Source organism: Thunnus maccoyii, chromosome 6 (genome assembly GCF_910596095.1).
Source record: "Thunnus maccoyii chromosome 6, fThuMac1.1, whole genome shotgun sequence".
In the NCBI taxonomy this organism is placed as follows: domain Eukaryota; kingdom Metazoa; phylum Chordata; class Actinopteri; order Scombriformes; family Scombridae; genus Thunnus; species Thunnus maccoyii.
Window position 1 is genome coordinate 20374522 of NC_056538.1, and position 17501 is coordinate 20392022.

At 39.6% G+C, this 17501-nt stretch overlaps 1 protein-coding gene across 2 annotated transcripts in view; it reads right to left on the reverse strand.

Annotated features, from left to right (window-relative positions):
* LOC121898618 (protein jagged-2) overlaps positions 1 to 17501 on the reverse strand; it is a 51075-nt gene that overhangs the window by 14011 nt on the left and 19563 nt on the right. For both annotated transcript variants that reach the window (XM_042413851.1, XM_042413852.1), the window contains 2 exons: positions 6830 to 6887; positions 965 to 1213 (listed from right to left, as the gene is read on the reverse strand). In XM_042413851.1, the coding sequence (XP_042269785.1) occupies positions 965 to 1213; positions 6830 to 6887 (307 nt within the window). The remainder of the gene's footprint in view (positions 1 to 964; positions 1214 to 6829; positions 6888 to 17501) is intronic.

Genomic DNA, 17501 nt, shown 5'->3' on the forward strand with positions numbered 1-17501 from the left:
CAGTTTTAAAAGGCTTCAGAGGCCAACATCAAACAGGAAAACAAGGACACCCTCATGGAAAAACTCTTTCAGAAATCTTGGAAAGGATCACAGAAGAGGAAACCCCCTTCCAGAGCTAGTAGCAAAACAAGAAAATATCATCTTGAGGTGAATGACTATAAAATATTTTTTACTTTTGAAAGGACAGAATAATGTGTAATTTCATAACTGATTTTCAAAAATCAACTTAACAGTTTCTGGCAACATTTTCTGAAACAGATGTGCATCAATTTGGAGTGAAACAGTGTAAAAGATTTAGCATCAGAGACAAAAATGATGAGTAAACAGTGTTATAGGACCACATGAGTGAAATCACACACAGATTTCACATTGTTGTGTTTCAGAAAGTTTTATGCTTTTTCTTACCTTTCCAGACATCTAATGGTTTCCATTCATTTATGTCATTTCATTTCATTCATACTGTATGAAAGTCAATTAGTAGACTTGTGAAACATGTTTAAATGGTGTAATTGACCACAGTAAACATCCAGGCTTTATTTATTATGGTCAGATTTACATTATTGTTAAAAGGTAAGTCATTAACATGCAACTTTTATGTAATATTGACCAATTTTGATGAAAATTTTATATTAATTGTGGTAAATTACACAACTCAAGCAAGTTTCAAGAGTCTGCTAGTTGATTTAAATGCCACACAGAAATGAATGGCAACAAAAGTCTGCCTGAAATGTAAAATGCAACACTGTTCTGGTTTTTTAGGTATAAGTGAGAATAATGATCCTGGTTATTGTTATAATCACTGTTATGCTGTGTGTAGTTCTTCAGTATTTCACAGCTTTAAATGTGACTAAGCCAATCAAAACGGACTTGAACTAATTATATTCATGATTTTTCTTTTCTAAATGTACACAGGACATGTGGTGTGATGTACTCCAACATACGGCACATTTAAATGCTCTCTCACCCTCTTTGCACTCTACTCCCGTCCAGCCGTCCATGCAGACCTTGGAGCCACTGGGGTCACAGCTGAAGTGACCGAAGAAGTCGTCTCGGGCCCGGCAGAACTTGTTGCAGAAAGGTCCGTAGTAGTTGGAGTCGCAGCGGAAGCGGAGCCGGTACTCCAGGCTGAGAGTCCGCCCGTGGTGACGGTACGTCTGCCACTGTTCTCCGGGGTTCAACATGGAGGAAAGGAGGACACGCTCGATCAACTGGCCTGAGGGAGTAAGGGAAGACGAAAATACCTCTTTAAACTTTTAAGATTTAGATCAGAGCACACAATCCACCATTGTTTGATGTTCTGTTCTTTACTGGTGGGAACTGAAGCAAAACCAGGAGCGAACAAGTGTTAAAAAGAAGGAGCCTTGTCCACATTATGCCGCATAATGTAGATAATAATGCTGTTAAAGTGTCAAAATACTTTTCTGTCCACACAGTTGATAGAAATTGATAGAAGAATGCTTCGACCTGCATTAATTTGTTTTTTTGGGGGGGGTTTATGCTAACAGTCGCTTAACTACACAAGCAGCTGACACGGAGCAACACTGGCATTCATTTGAAGTAATTTTTCTTACAAATTATGAATGTAAGTCCAATATTCATGATCTTTTTAGCTGTGACTTGGTCTCCACTAACCCTGAGAAAGTTTTCTTGCTCATTAGCCGCTAAATGTAGCATTAATGCTCCATTATGCTCACCAGTTAGGTGCTAACTTTATCTGCTTTTTGGTGCTGGGCAGGTTTTTTCTTTTTTCTGTTTTTCCTCCATCCAGAAAAGTTCTGAGACTTGTAGAGTAAATGCCAAGGCTGAGGAACACCACTCTTCAAAAAGACATTCCCTCATTTGGTGTTTTGATGACGGTGGTGGAGAGCGATGTCTAACACGTCAGTCCAAAATCTTCCACAGGTGTTCAACTGGGTTGAGATCTGGTGACTGTGAAGGCCATAGCATATGAGTCACATAATTTTCATACTCATCAAACCATCGAGGCGTTGTCATCCTGGAAGAGACCACTCCCATCAGGATAGAAATGTTTCATCACAGGATAAAGGAGATGACTCAGAACAACTTTGTATTGATTTGCAGTGATCCTTCCCTCTCAGAGGACAAATGGATCCAAACCATGCCAGCAAAATGCCACCCACAGCATAAGAGAGCCACCAGATCCCCTCACTGTAGGGGTCGAGCATTCAGACCTGTACCGGTTTTTCCTTTAAGTTGTCATCCATCTGTATGTGGCTACGGTGCAGATCAAATGATAATCAAATGTCCTTCAGAAGGGTTTGTTTGCCTCGTCCACACGACAACACAACATGGCATTTTGTATTTTCCAAAAAATCCTGAAATTTCGTTGTGGATGGAAGCCAAATAAGGTGCATTTTCTAAATCTCTTATGTCTCTCTAAATATCTTTCAATCTACAGATTCTCCAGAATTTATTGGGTGCATTCATCAACATCACAGCGAGGATCTGAGCAGAGAACTGAAAATCTGTTCCAGTATAAATACATAAATACAGACACAAGGGAAAACTAGTAGTAGTAGTAGACTAAAGAAAGGGGGTCAGTGTCCGCAGAGAGGTGAGGGGGCAGCCTGAACACCAGAGAGGGCCAGACGAGGCCCAGGGCAACGCCGGGCCAGTGGCTGCTGCTCCTAAACCCCAGAGGGGATTTCCCAGAGGCACTGTCATCCCCAACTCAGTTATAATCCTCACTGACAGGGTATTAACACTCACAAAGCACCGAGAATATGTGTGTGCATGTCTCAATGTATGCATGGGTGTATTTAAGAGATGGTGGCCGGGATAAAGGGAAAGATTGCAAGATAGCAACGCAGAAAGGGAAAGTTTGTTGGATGGAGGGAGCGATGGAGAGAGGGAGGATGTACAGTGGTCTGTGTGTGTGTGTGTGTGCGTGTGTGTGTGTGCGTCTGTGTGTGTGTGCGTGTGTGTGTGTGTGAGTGAGACAGACAGAGGCAAACAGAGCCAAAGAGGAAGGGAGGCAGCTATTAGTGCACACACATAACAAACCGCCTGATGGAGAGATGAGATCACCGTGGTTTGCACAAAGGAATGAAAACAGGGGCACATATTGGCCCGTGTGTGTGTGTGTGTGTGTGTGTGTGTGTGTGTGTGTGTGAGTGTGTGTTTAAGGGGAATGGGAACAGAGCGGACATGGAGTGCCCTGCTAGCTCAGCCGTTGCCCCATTCCTCCACTGGCCTCTGCCTGTAGTCAAATCTGAATGTTGCTTTTCCAAACACTCATCACACTACTGCAGTGCATTGTGGGTTTTTCATTATTTTATGACTCTGGCAAGTTAAAGGGCTAATTTCATCATCACCATTTCTCTGCCAGAAAAGAAGAACATAAGAGGCGAGAGGAGAGTGAAGAAAAATAACCACATTATGATCCAGCGCAGCAGGGAAGGTGTATAACAGAGTCTGATTTCCTCTCTAATGTGATTAGATGAGATGGCACAATAACAAGTGAGCACAAGGGGAGCGAGACAGAGGGAAACCGAGAGAAAGAGAGGAAGAGAGAAGCTCAAATATTAGACGGCAAAAACAGCAGAAACAAGAGAAGAAGCCTTAAGCTGCTTTTGAAATCACACTTTAGAGAAAAGCAAACACACAGTAAGCAGCAGACACACGGGGATTGTGTCTGCAGGTAGCGAGAACACTTAAATCTCTTTTTCTGGCCTCTGGTGATTGTCCCCCACTGACTGGTATTAGCTGTGAAGTGCTTGCCCTTGACAGTGGCTGAGAAAACACCGCAGGAGAGAAAAAAACACCTCCTTTTTGACTTGCTATTTCATATCACCAGAACCAACAAATCAATAGACCTATGGAAACCAATTGATCAGCTGGATGGTGGTCACATCTCTCCACTATTTGATGTATGTGGGTGATTCTCAGGGTAGTTTTATTTTTGGTAGGCTGTTCCAATGAACTTATTCTCATTTGGATAAAAGCACTAAGTCTAAACATGTGTCTTGAATTTTATAGACGAGCTGGTTTGGATTAGAAAGCTTCTAATATTGAATTTCACTTCCTCTCTCAAAGCGGTGGCGTCAGTTTTGTGGCTGTGAGTGCTATTTCAATACAGTTGAAACATGGGTGAACGCAGCAGCAAAATATGCAGAGAGACGGAAAGAAGAAAAAAGAGCAACTGTTGCTGTTAATTCCAGTTTATTACAGCACTGTGTTCACAGATTTAATAACTGAAATCTGGGGAACAAGGCGACATTGTTTCAAAATATTTGCAACATGCAAACCGCTCAAAACGATCACCATACTTGCATGGAAAGTCCTGAGGGACTCCCAAATTGATCTCCCTTTTGTGAGCGGCGTTCATTTATGTATCCATTTTGGGATTGATTGATTAATGGGTAAATTAATGGATTTCAATATATTAAGGTATTCTTAAGCATTTATATGCATGGTTTAAACATTGTAATTGCAGGAAACATTATATGTACACATTAATCTGTATCTTATAAAAGGAACTTACATTTTAAATTCAGCGGTTCACACCATGCATGGGGATAATTAAAGGATAGATTAAGGGATTTGGATAAAACAAGATCAAGGTTGGAGCACGGGGGAGATCATGCCTTTGCAGTTGTGGCCCCCAGACTCTGGAGCGAGTTGCCTCTGCATGTCAGGCTCGCCCCTACACTGCCTGTTAAATCCCGTCTTAAAACACATCTTTATTCCTTGGCTTCAAGAGAGTTGCTTTTCTTTGTCTTTTTGTGTGTAAAACTGTGTTTTTATTGTGTTGTTTTATGGCTTTTGCTATTTTGACTGTACAGCACTTTGGTCAACTATTGTTGTTTTTAAATGTGCTTTATACATAACTTTGACTTGACTAGATAAACTAATGGATTTTTAATGGATTATTTGGACAGTTTAATTGGGTTTAAGGGGTAAAACCCTCTTAAAATGGTGCAAAAACCATGAAATGACCGCCCCTTAATTTATACCTTAAAAGACCTCAATTTCTTATTAAGGGGAAAATTCAGGGGTGGTTTTCGACCAAAACCCATGAAAACCACCACTTGAACTAATACTATATTTAGTTCAAACTGAGTTAAGACCAGAATAGCACTTTTTGACATCTGTTTTACCACATGGAAATATACAGAAATATAAAATGTCTGTGAAAACAGCATGTAAGTGGTAACTTCAAAACAAAGCTAACAGCCAAATAAAACCACATTAACAGCCAGCTAGACAGTTGGTGAGCACGCCACAGCTAGCCTCAGCTAAAGCTAAATTACTCACTGTTTTTTTAAAGCTTCAATCTGCAATTCTTTTTTTTTTCCTGTGGTGAACCAACATCTTGATAATTCATTTGTAAAACTAGATTAGGCACTAGATAAATCCAGTCATAATGGATAAATGTGTCCATAAAAGTCCTGCTACAAGCTAACTAGTTTAGCAGAGCACTAGCTTGTTACTCTAGTAGAGTATTCAATTACTATAAGCTATTAACTAATAAAATAAATAATAAATAACATTTTTTATGACAAACTGGCTCTGAATGACAAGAAAGCTGAATAAAAGTTCATTTTTAGATGCTTTCCCTTTGGAATTATGGTTTATTCTAATGATTTACTTATATGCACAAAGAGCCGTAGAAATGAAGATTTGCAAACTTTCTATCTGTTGTGCAGTTGGTGACAAGCCTGAAAACTTTAAAACCTGTTGTTTCTCAACTTTTTTCTCAGCTGCTGCTCTCTGACTCTGTAGGGCAGCGATGTCGTGGGAGCAAACAGTTTCACTAACTGACCCAATGACCCATCGGACTAATTTGCAGCCATTTTGGCACGTTTCCAGATCTCAGCAATTACTTTGCTAGGTAAAATATTACAACCAATAGAAATGAAGACCCAAATTGCGATCAACCAGCGTGCATTAACACTAGCTACATTTCATTTAAACAAAACTCAGCGAAGGTCATACTGTATTCAATGAACACAGTGTTTTCTCACTATTCCCAAGGACTGTTTCAGAGGCACAGACGTGCTCGGTAATCCTTTCTGATTAGCAGCAGGGCCCTGTAAGTCCATTCAGACTGCTGCAGGATGCCCGTGTTTGGGCTGAACTAAGCTGCCGGCCTAGTGAACGGCTTTAGACCCAATGTAAGGGCTGTCAGGAGCTCAGGTGGAAACGGAAGATAATGCAAACAAGATGTAAGAGCAGCGCTGGAGGGCAGAAGGAAGGAGAGATGGAAGAGGACAGCAGAGAGGAACACAGACAAGGATCACTGGTGCGGTTCCCAGTTTCTTATTATCTCAACCATCTTTTGGACGAGACTGTGGTCCCTACAATGGCTGAGAGGGAGGTAGAGGATGGTGGGATGAAAGAGAAGACTGTGGTATGACAGGAATGAGGAAGGCATAGGAACATCTGTCTCCATGTGAGTGTGTGTGTGTGTGTGTGTGTGTGTGTGTTATACTTTTTATAGCATGCAGCTCACATTCCCTGTCATGGAGCTTTTCCTGGTTATGAGGAGAAGCAACAAGGAGACAAGCAGGAAATTAAAGGGTCTGGATAAAAGACCCTCTAACCTCGTACGATCACAGGCACAAAGACACACAGGATATTTTCACATTGTTTTACCATGTTGAACCATATGTACTTGTAAACGAGCACTCATGTGTTGTTTCCCCCCATGTTGAAAACTTAACGTATAGATACATGTTCGATTTCATACAAACTGTACACATTAAAAACAGCCACACATCTCTTTTTTTTTATGTCGCTTTCCTGTGGGAAAATGTTATCCCTTTTCTTTTACATTCCCGTCTACACATGGATGAAAAGGCTTCACCTGATTCTGACGTGTCATTGTCGTAGTCCAGAGCCTCCAACACCAGAGAGAAGGATTTCTGTGGAAAAAACAGAGAAAAAAGCGGTCAAAATGTGCCAAAAAAAATCAGTTTCTGAGTTTAATATCACATAAAACAACAAAGATGAATTCTGTCCTCACTTTCAGTCTCTTCTGCTGTCTCACTATTGTTCTGTGTGTGCAGTATGTGGTTGATTTTGGACACTATTGGTGTACATGTGCCTGGTAACTACATATGTTTTAACTTTAAACAAGCTAAGTCCACAAATAATAATTATGAATTTATGATCCAGCTCTGTCAGATGAAGGAGACCCCCCAGAGACCCATTTCAGAGCCTTTACATATTTCCCATGATCTGTTTTGTAGCATCTCTAACATTCCTGATGTTATTCTTGTAAAGGCCAAAGAGAAGTTTTAATGTTAATATGAGATGAAAGAAGAAAGAAGCTTTTTCTGATAAACTGTGCAAGTACCAGACGTAAATATCAGTGTGCTTGGATGTGAAGGTACATTAGTGGTACTGATATTTGGCAGCATAGGGCATGTTCACAAAAAACAAAATGGTTTATGATTGTCAGGCTTATCAAAAAAAAAACCCAAAAACCCCCAAATGATTGATATCAGAAAAAATGAGCTTAAGAAATTTAAGTTTGTGAACATATAGGTACATTTTGAGAATGTCTGAATAAAATCTGAGCTAAAATTATATCAAAATTTAGGTGACACAAAAGTGTTTTTTGAACATCTGATCACAGGTTCAAAGCAGAAAACTTCACACACTTTCTGTGACACTGACGTTACACATGCACACACACATTTAAGTTACGAGAACACATTTTATTGCCGCTTCAGCAACCATTGATTATTTCAAATCTGGATTTTTTTCTGGAGGCAAGGACAAATCTTTTCTACACATTCACAAATTTCAATTTCTAATGCAAAATGTTTTCACAAGTTTACAAAATACAATGTTCAAACTACAGGCTTTAAGTTTAAAGTAATATTTGATTCCATGCAGACAGTGTTTTCTCTGCACTTAAGTCTCAAAGATTGAATGTAACCCTGGTCAGTATTTGAATCATGTATACTTGTTGTAAAACATTAAAATGCCTGTATGTGTTTCTATCCTTGCCCTAAGCCTGGAAATAAAAGAACAAACATCAGAAGTGATTCACTGCCCCGACAAGCCAAGGCTGCAGCTGCATGCTGATTCAAGAAAACCTCGACCAGCAGCCCCGCAGAGAGAGACAGGGCCGTAACGTCGATGTGGTGAAGGAGGATATCCAAAAACCCCTGTTCAATTTAATGAACGCAGTTCTTGGACCGGGTCTCACGCTTTATTGTGCCCTTCTTTATTCTCTGACAAGTCCTTGCTGCCTTTACTTTACAGTCTATTTTACTGAATCCAGATATGTATTAAAATAAAGAGGCTTATGCAGAGATAAAGTCTATAAAACTATATAATGCTATCCTGCAGAACAGTAGCAGGGGACTCGGGCATATGCTGGACATCTTCAAATGGTGACTTTGAGCTTACAGAGATATCACACTCTGGAAAGATAACAGAGGACAGGTGGAAGCATCCGATCATCCTATAGACCAGTGATGAATAATTCAGTCCGACACTTTCCCCTACAACTCTTCTACCTTCCTCTATCTCTCTCCATCCATCCCTCCCTCTGTGAAACACGCCAGCGCCTGTCATGCTAATCGTTCCACTGTGTGCATTGTGGTTGAAGCCGCTCTTATAGGGCTACGTAGATGTGTAGTCACGTCTTTGCTGTGAGAGCCAGAGGCGGGGTTGAGTGGGAGGCAGAGGAGGGAAGGTGCTGAGGGAGGAAAAAAATAGATGGGAGGCAAGTGACGGGCGCAGGAGGTGTGAGAGGTGTGATGTGATGTGAGAGAGAGCTGAGGTTAAGTGCAGGAGGTCTGCAGCAATGCTAACGATAGCCAGAGGCGAAAAGAGGTGACACGCAAGGAGCAGAAGAGAAGATGAAGGGTTGCTGCGAAGGTGCAAAATGTTAGGGAGGTGAAAATTGGTGTGGCAGAAAACACTGAGTCAGGGATTCACTTCAAATGAAGGTATATCTATCTGTAGTACAACAGAGGTGGAGATGGGATATATGGATGGGGAGGAAAAGGTGAGCGAGGTAATTGTACAGGAGAAGAAAAGCACTGGGAAAAGGGGTAGGAAGAGAAAGAGAGCATAAAGCATATAAAGGTAGAGGAGGAATGCAACAGTGGAAGATGAGAAGTAATTTGTAGGACTCTCCTGGGGTTTGTCAGATTTTTCAGATACATGATGGAGGAAAGAGAACAAAGAGGTCAGAGGGAGGTGAAACTAAAAGGATGATGAGATAGAAGAGAATCAAAAGATTAAAAGACAGGAGAAAAGAAAAGGGGAGGTGATAAGATAAGAAAAACGGTAGTAGAAGGGGCGGAGGATCACACACACACACACACACACACACACACACACTTGCAGTACTAAGAAGTCATGGTGCTAATGAGATATACTGGGTGGCACAGGGCTCGCAGCCAGTTCATTACAGCCTGCAGATAGCAGGTAGTCCACAGATGGACCAGCTGGAGTCATTAAGCTTTGGCTTAAAACTCTCACCTGAAGAAATGTTTAGAATTCATGATTTACATCTTCACGCTGCAAGAATATATTAAATTATACTCAGTCGCACATATTCAAATTAGTTCTATACAGAATCAGGGGTGGAAGAAATGCTCACATCCCAATAATGTAAAAATACACCATTACAAGTAAATCTCTTATAGACAACTGCAACGTGACAAGAGACCCAAGGCACTCTGTATCACAAGGTTGGTTGGACTTCCTTACAGACAAGAAGATATAATCATCTCATGATATTCATCTATAATCTACTGTTGAAACTACCTCACATCTCTTCCCCCATTTAAATCTTACAGCACACGATCCGGTTACCACTTAACCTTAGGTATCTCATATGTACACTAATCTTGGCAGAACTGGTTTCGAAATAAAAATGAACTTAAAACTGACCTCAAACTAGAGTCTTTCATTCCTTTTGGAGATTTTAAAGCTTTACTATCTGATGTTTTTTATGACTCTTGTAGCTGTTTTTTTGGGGGTTTTTTATCAATTCTTTGTTGATTGTGACCATCTGGCCTCAGTTGTGTCGTTTCTGTTTGCTGATTGTGTGCTTGTCTGATTATAAATGTTTCTTGTTCTCACGTCTCTCTCATGAAAAACGAGATCTCAATCTCGACAAGACTACCTGATTAAATCAAGATGAAATAAAAAATAAAATAATCTTTGACAATGTATTCTATTTTATAAGATGATTGTGTTCGTTTTTTTTAATCTAAAATCTAAAATCTGAAAAATAACTAGTAAATACAGCTGTCAGATAAATGTAGTAATATTTCCCTCTAAAATACAGTGGAGTAACATACAGTAGAGTAAAATTGTACTGAAGTAAAGTACACAGCTACTTAGTTACTTTCCACCGCTGTACAGAATGAATGTTACTGCATGTTTCTCCTGCAGCAGATGTAGATGTTCACTGCTACAAAATGCACACGCAGCATTACCTCACTGTTGGCCCGTTCACGGACCTCTTAGCCTTATCATCTCTCCAATCACCCTCCCTCTTCTCTCACCCTTTCTTCCATCCTCTGTATGCGCCTCTCCCTCTCTCGGTCTGCCAACTGATACGGCAGGTTAAGACCTGTGGGAAGTCCAGAGCCTTTTATCCCCCACACCCTCACCTTCTCACCCACAAACGCACACAGCCAGGTAAGTCATTGATACAGGAAGGGTGTATTTGGCAGTCAGCCCTGCTGCTAAGTTCAGGGTCTTCTATGAAAGCCTAGAGGGGTCACACTAACCATGGTTACCGAGTTGAAATCACAACAACAGCTGATAAGACTCGGAATATGTGTGTTAACAAAGTTTAAGGGAATCCGCTACAGTAAGCTCTTCCTGACAAGCTTTCCAAAACACACACACACACACACACACACACATACACGGACACCGCAGCAAGTTGTTTTACAATCACAAAGCTTATGACGTCAAAGAGACCGGTGGCCATTAGAGAGGCCAAGGCGAGGCGGAGTGACCCTCATAGTGTGTTTAAGAAAAAACAACACGCACAGAGAGGAAAAGAAAACAGTAAACATCACAAAGTAGAGGCTGATAGGATCACAGCCAGCCATGAAGTGATATTTTTAACTTGTTCTGACACAAACAACATCCAAGTGTTATTTGTGCCATTTGTGGCGACGCCGGCCAAAGCGATGACAGCAGGGAAATGACATAATGGGACAGCTGTGTCACGGGCGTTGCTTGGCCCGGGCATTCAGAGCTGTAGCCCCAAAGATTTTTTCTTTAGCCCCAAATAATTCTCCTCTTTGAGTGGTTCGTCAGTAAAGAAGACGACAGTGTTGTAATTTTGTATCTTCAGTGAACAGAAAGACCAATCAGGGAGGGTTTACAGGAAATAAGTGGAAATACTTATGTCTTATTGGCTGATAGGTCTCTGTAAATTCTTCAATTGATGGGGTTACTATGCCAACGCTAGCTCACACAATCAGTCAGTGTGAGAAAAAAAATGGATATACAAAGATTTTTTACAGTGGCAGTGGCACAAACATCCCCTCATGCTGAGCCAGGAACACAAGGTGTGTAAATAATAATAAATACGCAAACATGATATGAGCAGAGCATAAGTCATTTACAACTAACGTACTTTATCAATGAAAGGTTAGTTGCACCACCCCTTGGCTAGCAACACCAAACTAGCCTAGTCTTGTGTTAGATAGCCAAAAAGTTTTATATATTATAAGTTTAGTAGTCCTACAAACAGTGATAACACCCAAGGCGAGTTTTATGAGCAATCCAACTTTTTTTTTTTTGATTATGTCATACATTGACAGCTAAATTACCACAGCTTCCAGAAAACAAAACAAAACAAAATTTCTTTTCTTTCTTTCTACTTACAAATAAATTCAGTCATTTCATTTAATCTTAACCTTATGTCTGTCTCTCTTCTTATATTGCAGCCTGGACAAGTTGGGTTGTAACAATACTGAAGTAGGTAAATATTTAACAAGATAATATAATTTTAAAAAGACAGAATTCAGTCATTGTCTTCATTTTTCCGCAGGTAACAATATTTTCTCATGTTTTACTAGCTGCACCATTATGGTTCATATTAAGTAGGTCCATCAGCAATAATTTTGCTTTTGTTTTTGTTTTAATAGCCTTTAGTAGTAGTCTTTCATTAACTATTTACATATTTGTGTGTGTATGCTTTGATCATCATATATCGTATTGTTATTTATTGTGCTATTGATTAAATAAAGGTCATGAAATGAGTGGCTGGAATATTCACATGCAGATTATATGGTGAATCAAATCCAAACCCCTCCTTCCTTCTCCAATTTTCACATTTTTTAAGGAATGTGTAACCCTCACATGCAAGAAAAAAATGCATGGAAACGAAAAGTTTTTTGATGGAGGAGAATCTGGGCTCAGCCTCTGATGGTTAACAGTTCAGCCAACGCCCCTGAGCTGTGTCTCGTGCACTGCAGTGTGTGTGTGTATGTGTGTGTGTGTGTGTGTGTGTGTGTGTGTGTGTGTGTGTGTGTACTGATCATTTTAGAAGAGATGGAAGCTTGGCTTGACAGTGGACAACAAGCCCTCAGTGATAAGAAACAATATTACAAAATGACAAGTATTATTTTATCTTTATCTTCTCACTGTTGACAGCTGAAATGAAAAAAGTAAGATCTGAACCTCACAATGAAACAAGAGTCTGTGAGGCTGTACTTAAAGGGGACGTATCATGTATTTGTATTTCCAAATTCAAATTCAAATTCAAATTCAAATTCAAATTCAAATTCAAATTTCCAGGTCTATATTTATATTCTGGGGCTCTCTATCCTATACTGACTCTTTATGCAGCCCCTCAGTTCAGCCTCTGTCTGAAACAGGCCGTTTTAGCTCCTGTCTCTTTAACACCCCCCTCCCGAGGAGCCCACTCTGTTCTGATTGGTCAGCTCATACATAATGAACCGTAATAGTAGGATTTCACTTCCTTTTCTCATTCTCTACTCAAAATGTTAACTTCTCAAATATACAAGTGAACAACACAAACAACCTTACCAAGAAAGGCTGTGGGTACATATCAACAATCTGATGTCATCACAAGGAGGAAGTAGAGGTAACGTTGCAAAACGAGCATTCAGAGCAGGTCTGGACTTTTGACTTGCAGGAAGAATTTTACATATATTCACCTCAAGTTTTGGACCTTTGACTATGTTTAAGATAGATATCCAACATCATAACAGTATAAAAACAGCAGAAAATCCCCATAAGCATGATATGTCTCCTTTAAGCACAGAAGTGCTTCTACCAAATGCTAATATGTACACAATGACAACGTTAACATGCTGATATTTAGCAGGTATAAGCTTCACCCTGTTAGCATTTGTCTATTAGCACTGAAGACAGAGTACGGCTGAGGCTGATTTAGTTAAAGGCACCTGTTTTTCTTTCCTATCAAAAATCTGTCCATCTTTGCTTTGCTAAATCTCGCCAACATGAATCTTTATAACCTTTCGAGCATCAGAGCATTCTTGTTTCTTTATGGTCCCAGAATTAATCACACTCATGGGCCTTTTTCACTGCAGACATTTTGACAGGTGGAACTAATAATCAATGATGTCTCTTCTCCAGCAAATAATGTAATGCAATGCAGCAAATTATTGTTTATTATTTATCTGTGTTCAACAAGTCAAAATATCTGCTGCTGACAGTTTTATATTTTAGTTTTACTTCTGGTTTTTGCCTTACGGTCCCTGGTTTTTCAGACAGAAACTGAAGCTCCACGTCGACTCAGCAGCATTGTTTCCTGAACCCTGAAAAAGAGCAATTGTGTGTCGTTGGACCATGAATTAAATTCTGGGGTACATATTTAGATGGTTTAATTATTTATTGAGGAAATAAATATAAACTGAACAAGATAACTCCTCCTCCTTCCTGTTTAAACAGCACATAGTCTACCAAAAACTGTTTATAGTTTTACGTAACTGAGATTTGAGACTTATCAGTATTTCAATGTACTTTTATAACATAGTGTATTTTTTTTTGGATGTGTCCAAATATGAATCTGGTCACAAATGAGCAGATACACGTACATACAGTCAGATAATTGGAAGAACACTGCTTTAGTCACCAGATGTGAAAGTACATTTTTTAATCTGCAAGTGGATATTTCTTGCACAACATTTTTTCATGTGTTTATCTGAATCACTTCCACTCTGCAGCATTATGGATTGTTTTCTTTGCAACATCTGAGTCCAATATCTCTGCAGGTTCAGGTCAGTGACTGTGTCTCCTGTACAGAAACAACTCATTATCAGTCACATCTCGCTCTGATTGTTGTCAGTCATGACCTGCGCTGACGGTCTGAGTTTGGCGAATTGCCTGAGAGAACAGGGGTTTCCCAAAAAGCAAAAAAAAAAAAAAAGCAAACATCAAAACAACAGAATTATAAATCATCCCTTCCCTCAGGCTGTAGGCTGTCTGGTCGTCTGGCCCTGTCCCTTTGCCTCCAGCCTCACACCAGTCTAGCAGCGTTAAAGCTCAGGATTAGAGCGACTAGAGCGGATGATGCTAATTCAAACCACTGTGCAGACATTTGTGATGGCGTGCTTCTAATTCTATTAAATTAAAGTTAAAAGAAATCAACCTTGTTTTCTACACTCAAAAATCCTGCCACTGCTCTGATTCACCTCTTACTCTATCAGTGCCCCCCTCTCTCTCCCCACTGTCATCCCTCCCTCCATCGCTCCCTCTCTCTCTCTCTCTCTCTCTCTCTCTCTCAGACATGGGCAGGGTAGGATATCCCGACAAAGCCAGGCTGTACAAACACAGCTCTACGACAGGAAGAACTCCCAGCCCTGAGAGAGGAATTTCCCCTCAGAGCTCACACACTAATGCATACATACTTACACGCACACACACACACACACAAGCAGACAACCGCATGCTCATGTACACGCAATTCAGACACACACAGGCATCCATTATTACACTGGTGGAAATCTCTATTTTTCCATGTATAGTAAAACTCTCTCATTCAGCCCTGATTTGCTTTAATCAGTCAACAACATCTACCTGCTACGGAGGCCCAAAACTGACAAAATGTAGTAAAGTCAAAACTGTAGCTGAATACATCAATACATTATTTTGTATTTAAATAATTGAGATAGAGAATAAAAACAAATATAAAGCCTTATACTTTTCCTCTAACATCCAATCAGTAATAAAGAAAAAGCTTTTTATTTTTTGTTTTACCACCAATCAAGATAAAGTAAATTAGCATGTAATAAATTCTTCTATTCTCCTTCTTTATATCTTTCATAAGCACTTGTTTCTTTGTTTTGTATTTTTTGGGGGGAAGGGGGGGTATCAATTTGTTTCTACATTATAGAAAAAATTAAAAGCATGTCCATATGACGCAATAAAGTAATAAATCATGATTTTTATATTAATTAATATGAATATTTTTTTAAGGGAGAACAAAATAATGTTATTGCTCAATTCTTCGCAGTAGGGTGTGAGTGTTTGTATGCGTGCTTCACTTTACATGGGTATAATTTTATGTAATGATGCTTTTACTAAGATTAGTTCAGAAAATACAAAAAATCATTTATCTATTCTCATGTTCCCCTCTTAATATTTCCTTTCCTTTCCACATGTCTAATTTTCCTCAAGCTTGCAGTGTACATGACAGTGAGATGGGCGTGTCTATGTATTATTGATTAATGTAATCAGTGACCTTCGAATCTTCTTTTTTAATGTTTTACTGCATTTTGAATTTCTATATGAAATGTGTAAAAAACTTGCCTTGTCTTATACTGTCTTTTGTCTCTTTTGGGGCTCTGTAACCATTCAAACATAAGTAATCATGATTGATAATCAGGTGCCTGTTTGTTTCACAGATCTGCACTAAAAAAAACATAAAATAAAACCTGCATGATTAAGCAAATGCACTTAAGCTTTTCTGCACATATAAAACATCCATCAGCACTGCAAGCAGGAGACTAATTGAAAATTAAACTCACACTGTGTGCATGACGGAGAAAATTAAATCAACAGCAAATGTTTCCCTCAACTTTTAATATTCATAATCTGATCTGCAGCTGAACCTTCGCTGTTTATCACACATCTGCCAACTCTCACCCTCAGTATCTGAAGGCTAAGATAATTACAGACACACACATGTACAAACACAGCGGACACTTCACACACACACACACACACACACACACACACACACACAAACATACTAATGGTTGTCATGACAGCAGCTGTTCCTTCGCCGGACTGGGTGGCTCACACCTCACCTGCGCTACAAATTAGTAGTGGAGGTAACCACAGTAACAATGCTATTACTATTCCAGCGGCAAAGCTCTGAGTTTACATCATGTCAAAACAGGTACAGACAGTAAAAAATGAAAGTCTGTGGATGTTGCAACACATCGTTAGTTTCATGTTATCTGTGTGAGAGTGTGTAGTGGTAAAAGAGCTGAAAAGCTACTGGACTTCAGATTGATTTCCACTCCACTGAAGACCAAAATAAAATATTATCTGGCCACTGAGACCCCCCGAAGACCCGCAATCTAAGCAGCTTCTTGTCAACATGATTATTGTGTTATTGATTGATTCTTGGCTTACAATAGCAAAGAAAAAAAATCAATCTCTTTGGATCAAAAAGTGGCTAGTTTACAGGAGAGAAAGAGATGGTGTTGCAGTGGCTAATCTGTGAATTTTAAAAGTCACCAAAGATATTAATGAATGCCTGCCATCGCCCAGCCCTCAGGTGGAAAACACACACATACACACACACACACACACATACACTGCAGTGCATGAAACGTGGAATTAGACCCCCGGTGTGCAGCCGTCCACCCCACCTTGCTCCCATGACCCCCTCCCTATAATTACACATCTCTGTTCTTACATTCTTGATGTTTCCTGTTTTTCTTTCATTCTGGAGATAATTAGCATCATACTTTATCTTCCCTATACTCCACCCTCACCCACTTTCCATCTGCACACCACCTTCTTCTCATCTCTCTGTCTTCCTTCAAAGTCAGTCAGTAGCAGAAGAAGAACTCAAATCCTTTATTCAAGTTATGTAAAAATACTCTGTTACAAGTGAAAGTCCACTCAAGTAAGGTCAATAAAAGTATCAAAAGTAGAGTGTACTGGTTCTGCACAGACATGGCCCCTGTGACCAGTGTATTATTACATTTTTAGATTGTTAATGCTGCATCAGTGCATAAGTAGTATTTTACTGCTGGACGAGGTGGAGCTGGTTAATCTACCTTAAATACAGTTCACAATCTAGAGGGTCACCAGATAAATCTGAGGGGTCGTGAGATGATAAATGGGGTAGGAAAGAAGAAAAAACAATGTTCTGCTACACAAATTTGTTTTCATTGTTTGGGATTTTTCTCTAATCTTTGCTGTTTTTGTTGAATGTTAGATCATTTATTACAGCTTCAACAATTAGACGATTAATCAATTAGTTTCCAAATATTAAATTAATCGCAGAAGAACAGTACTTGAGTGAATGTTCTTTC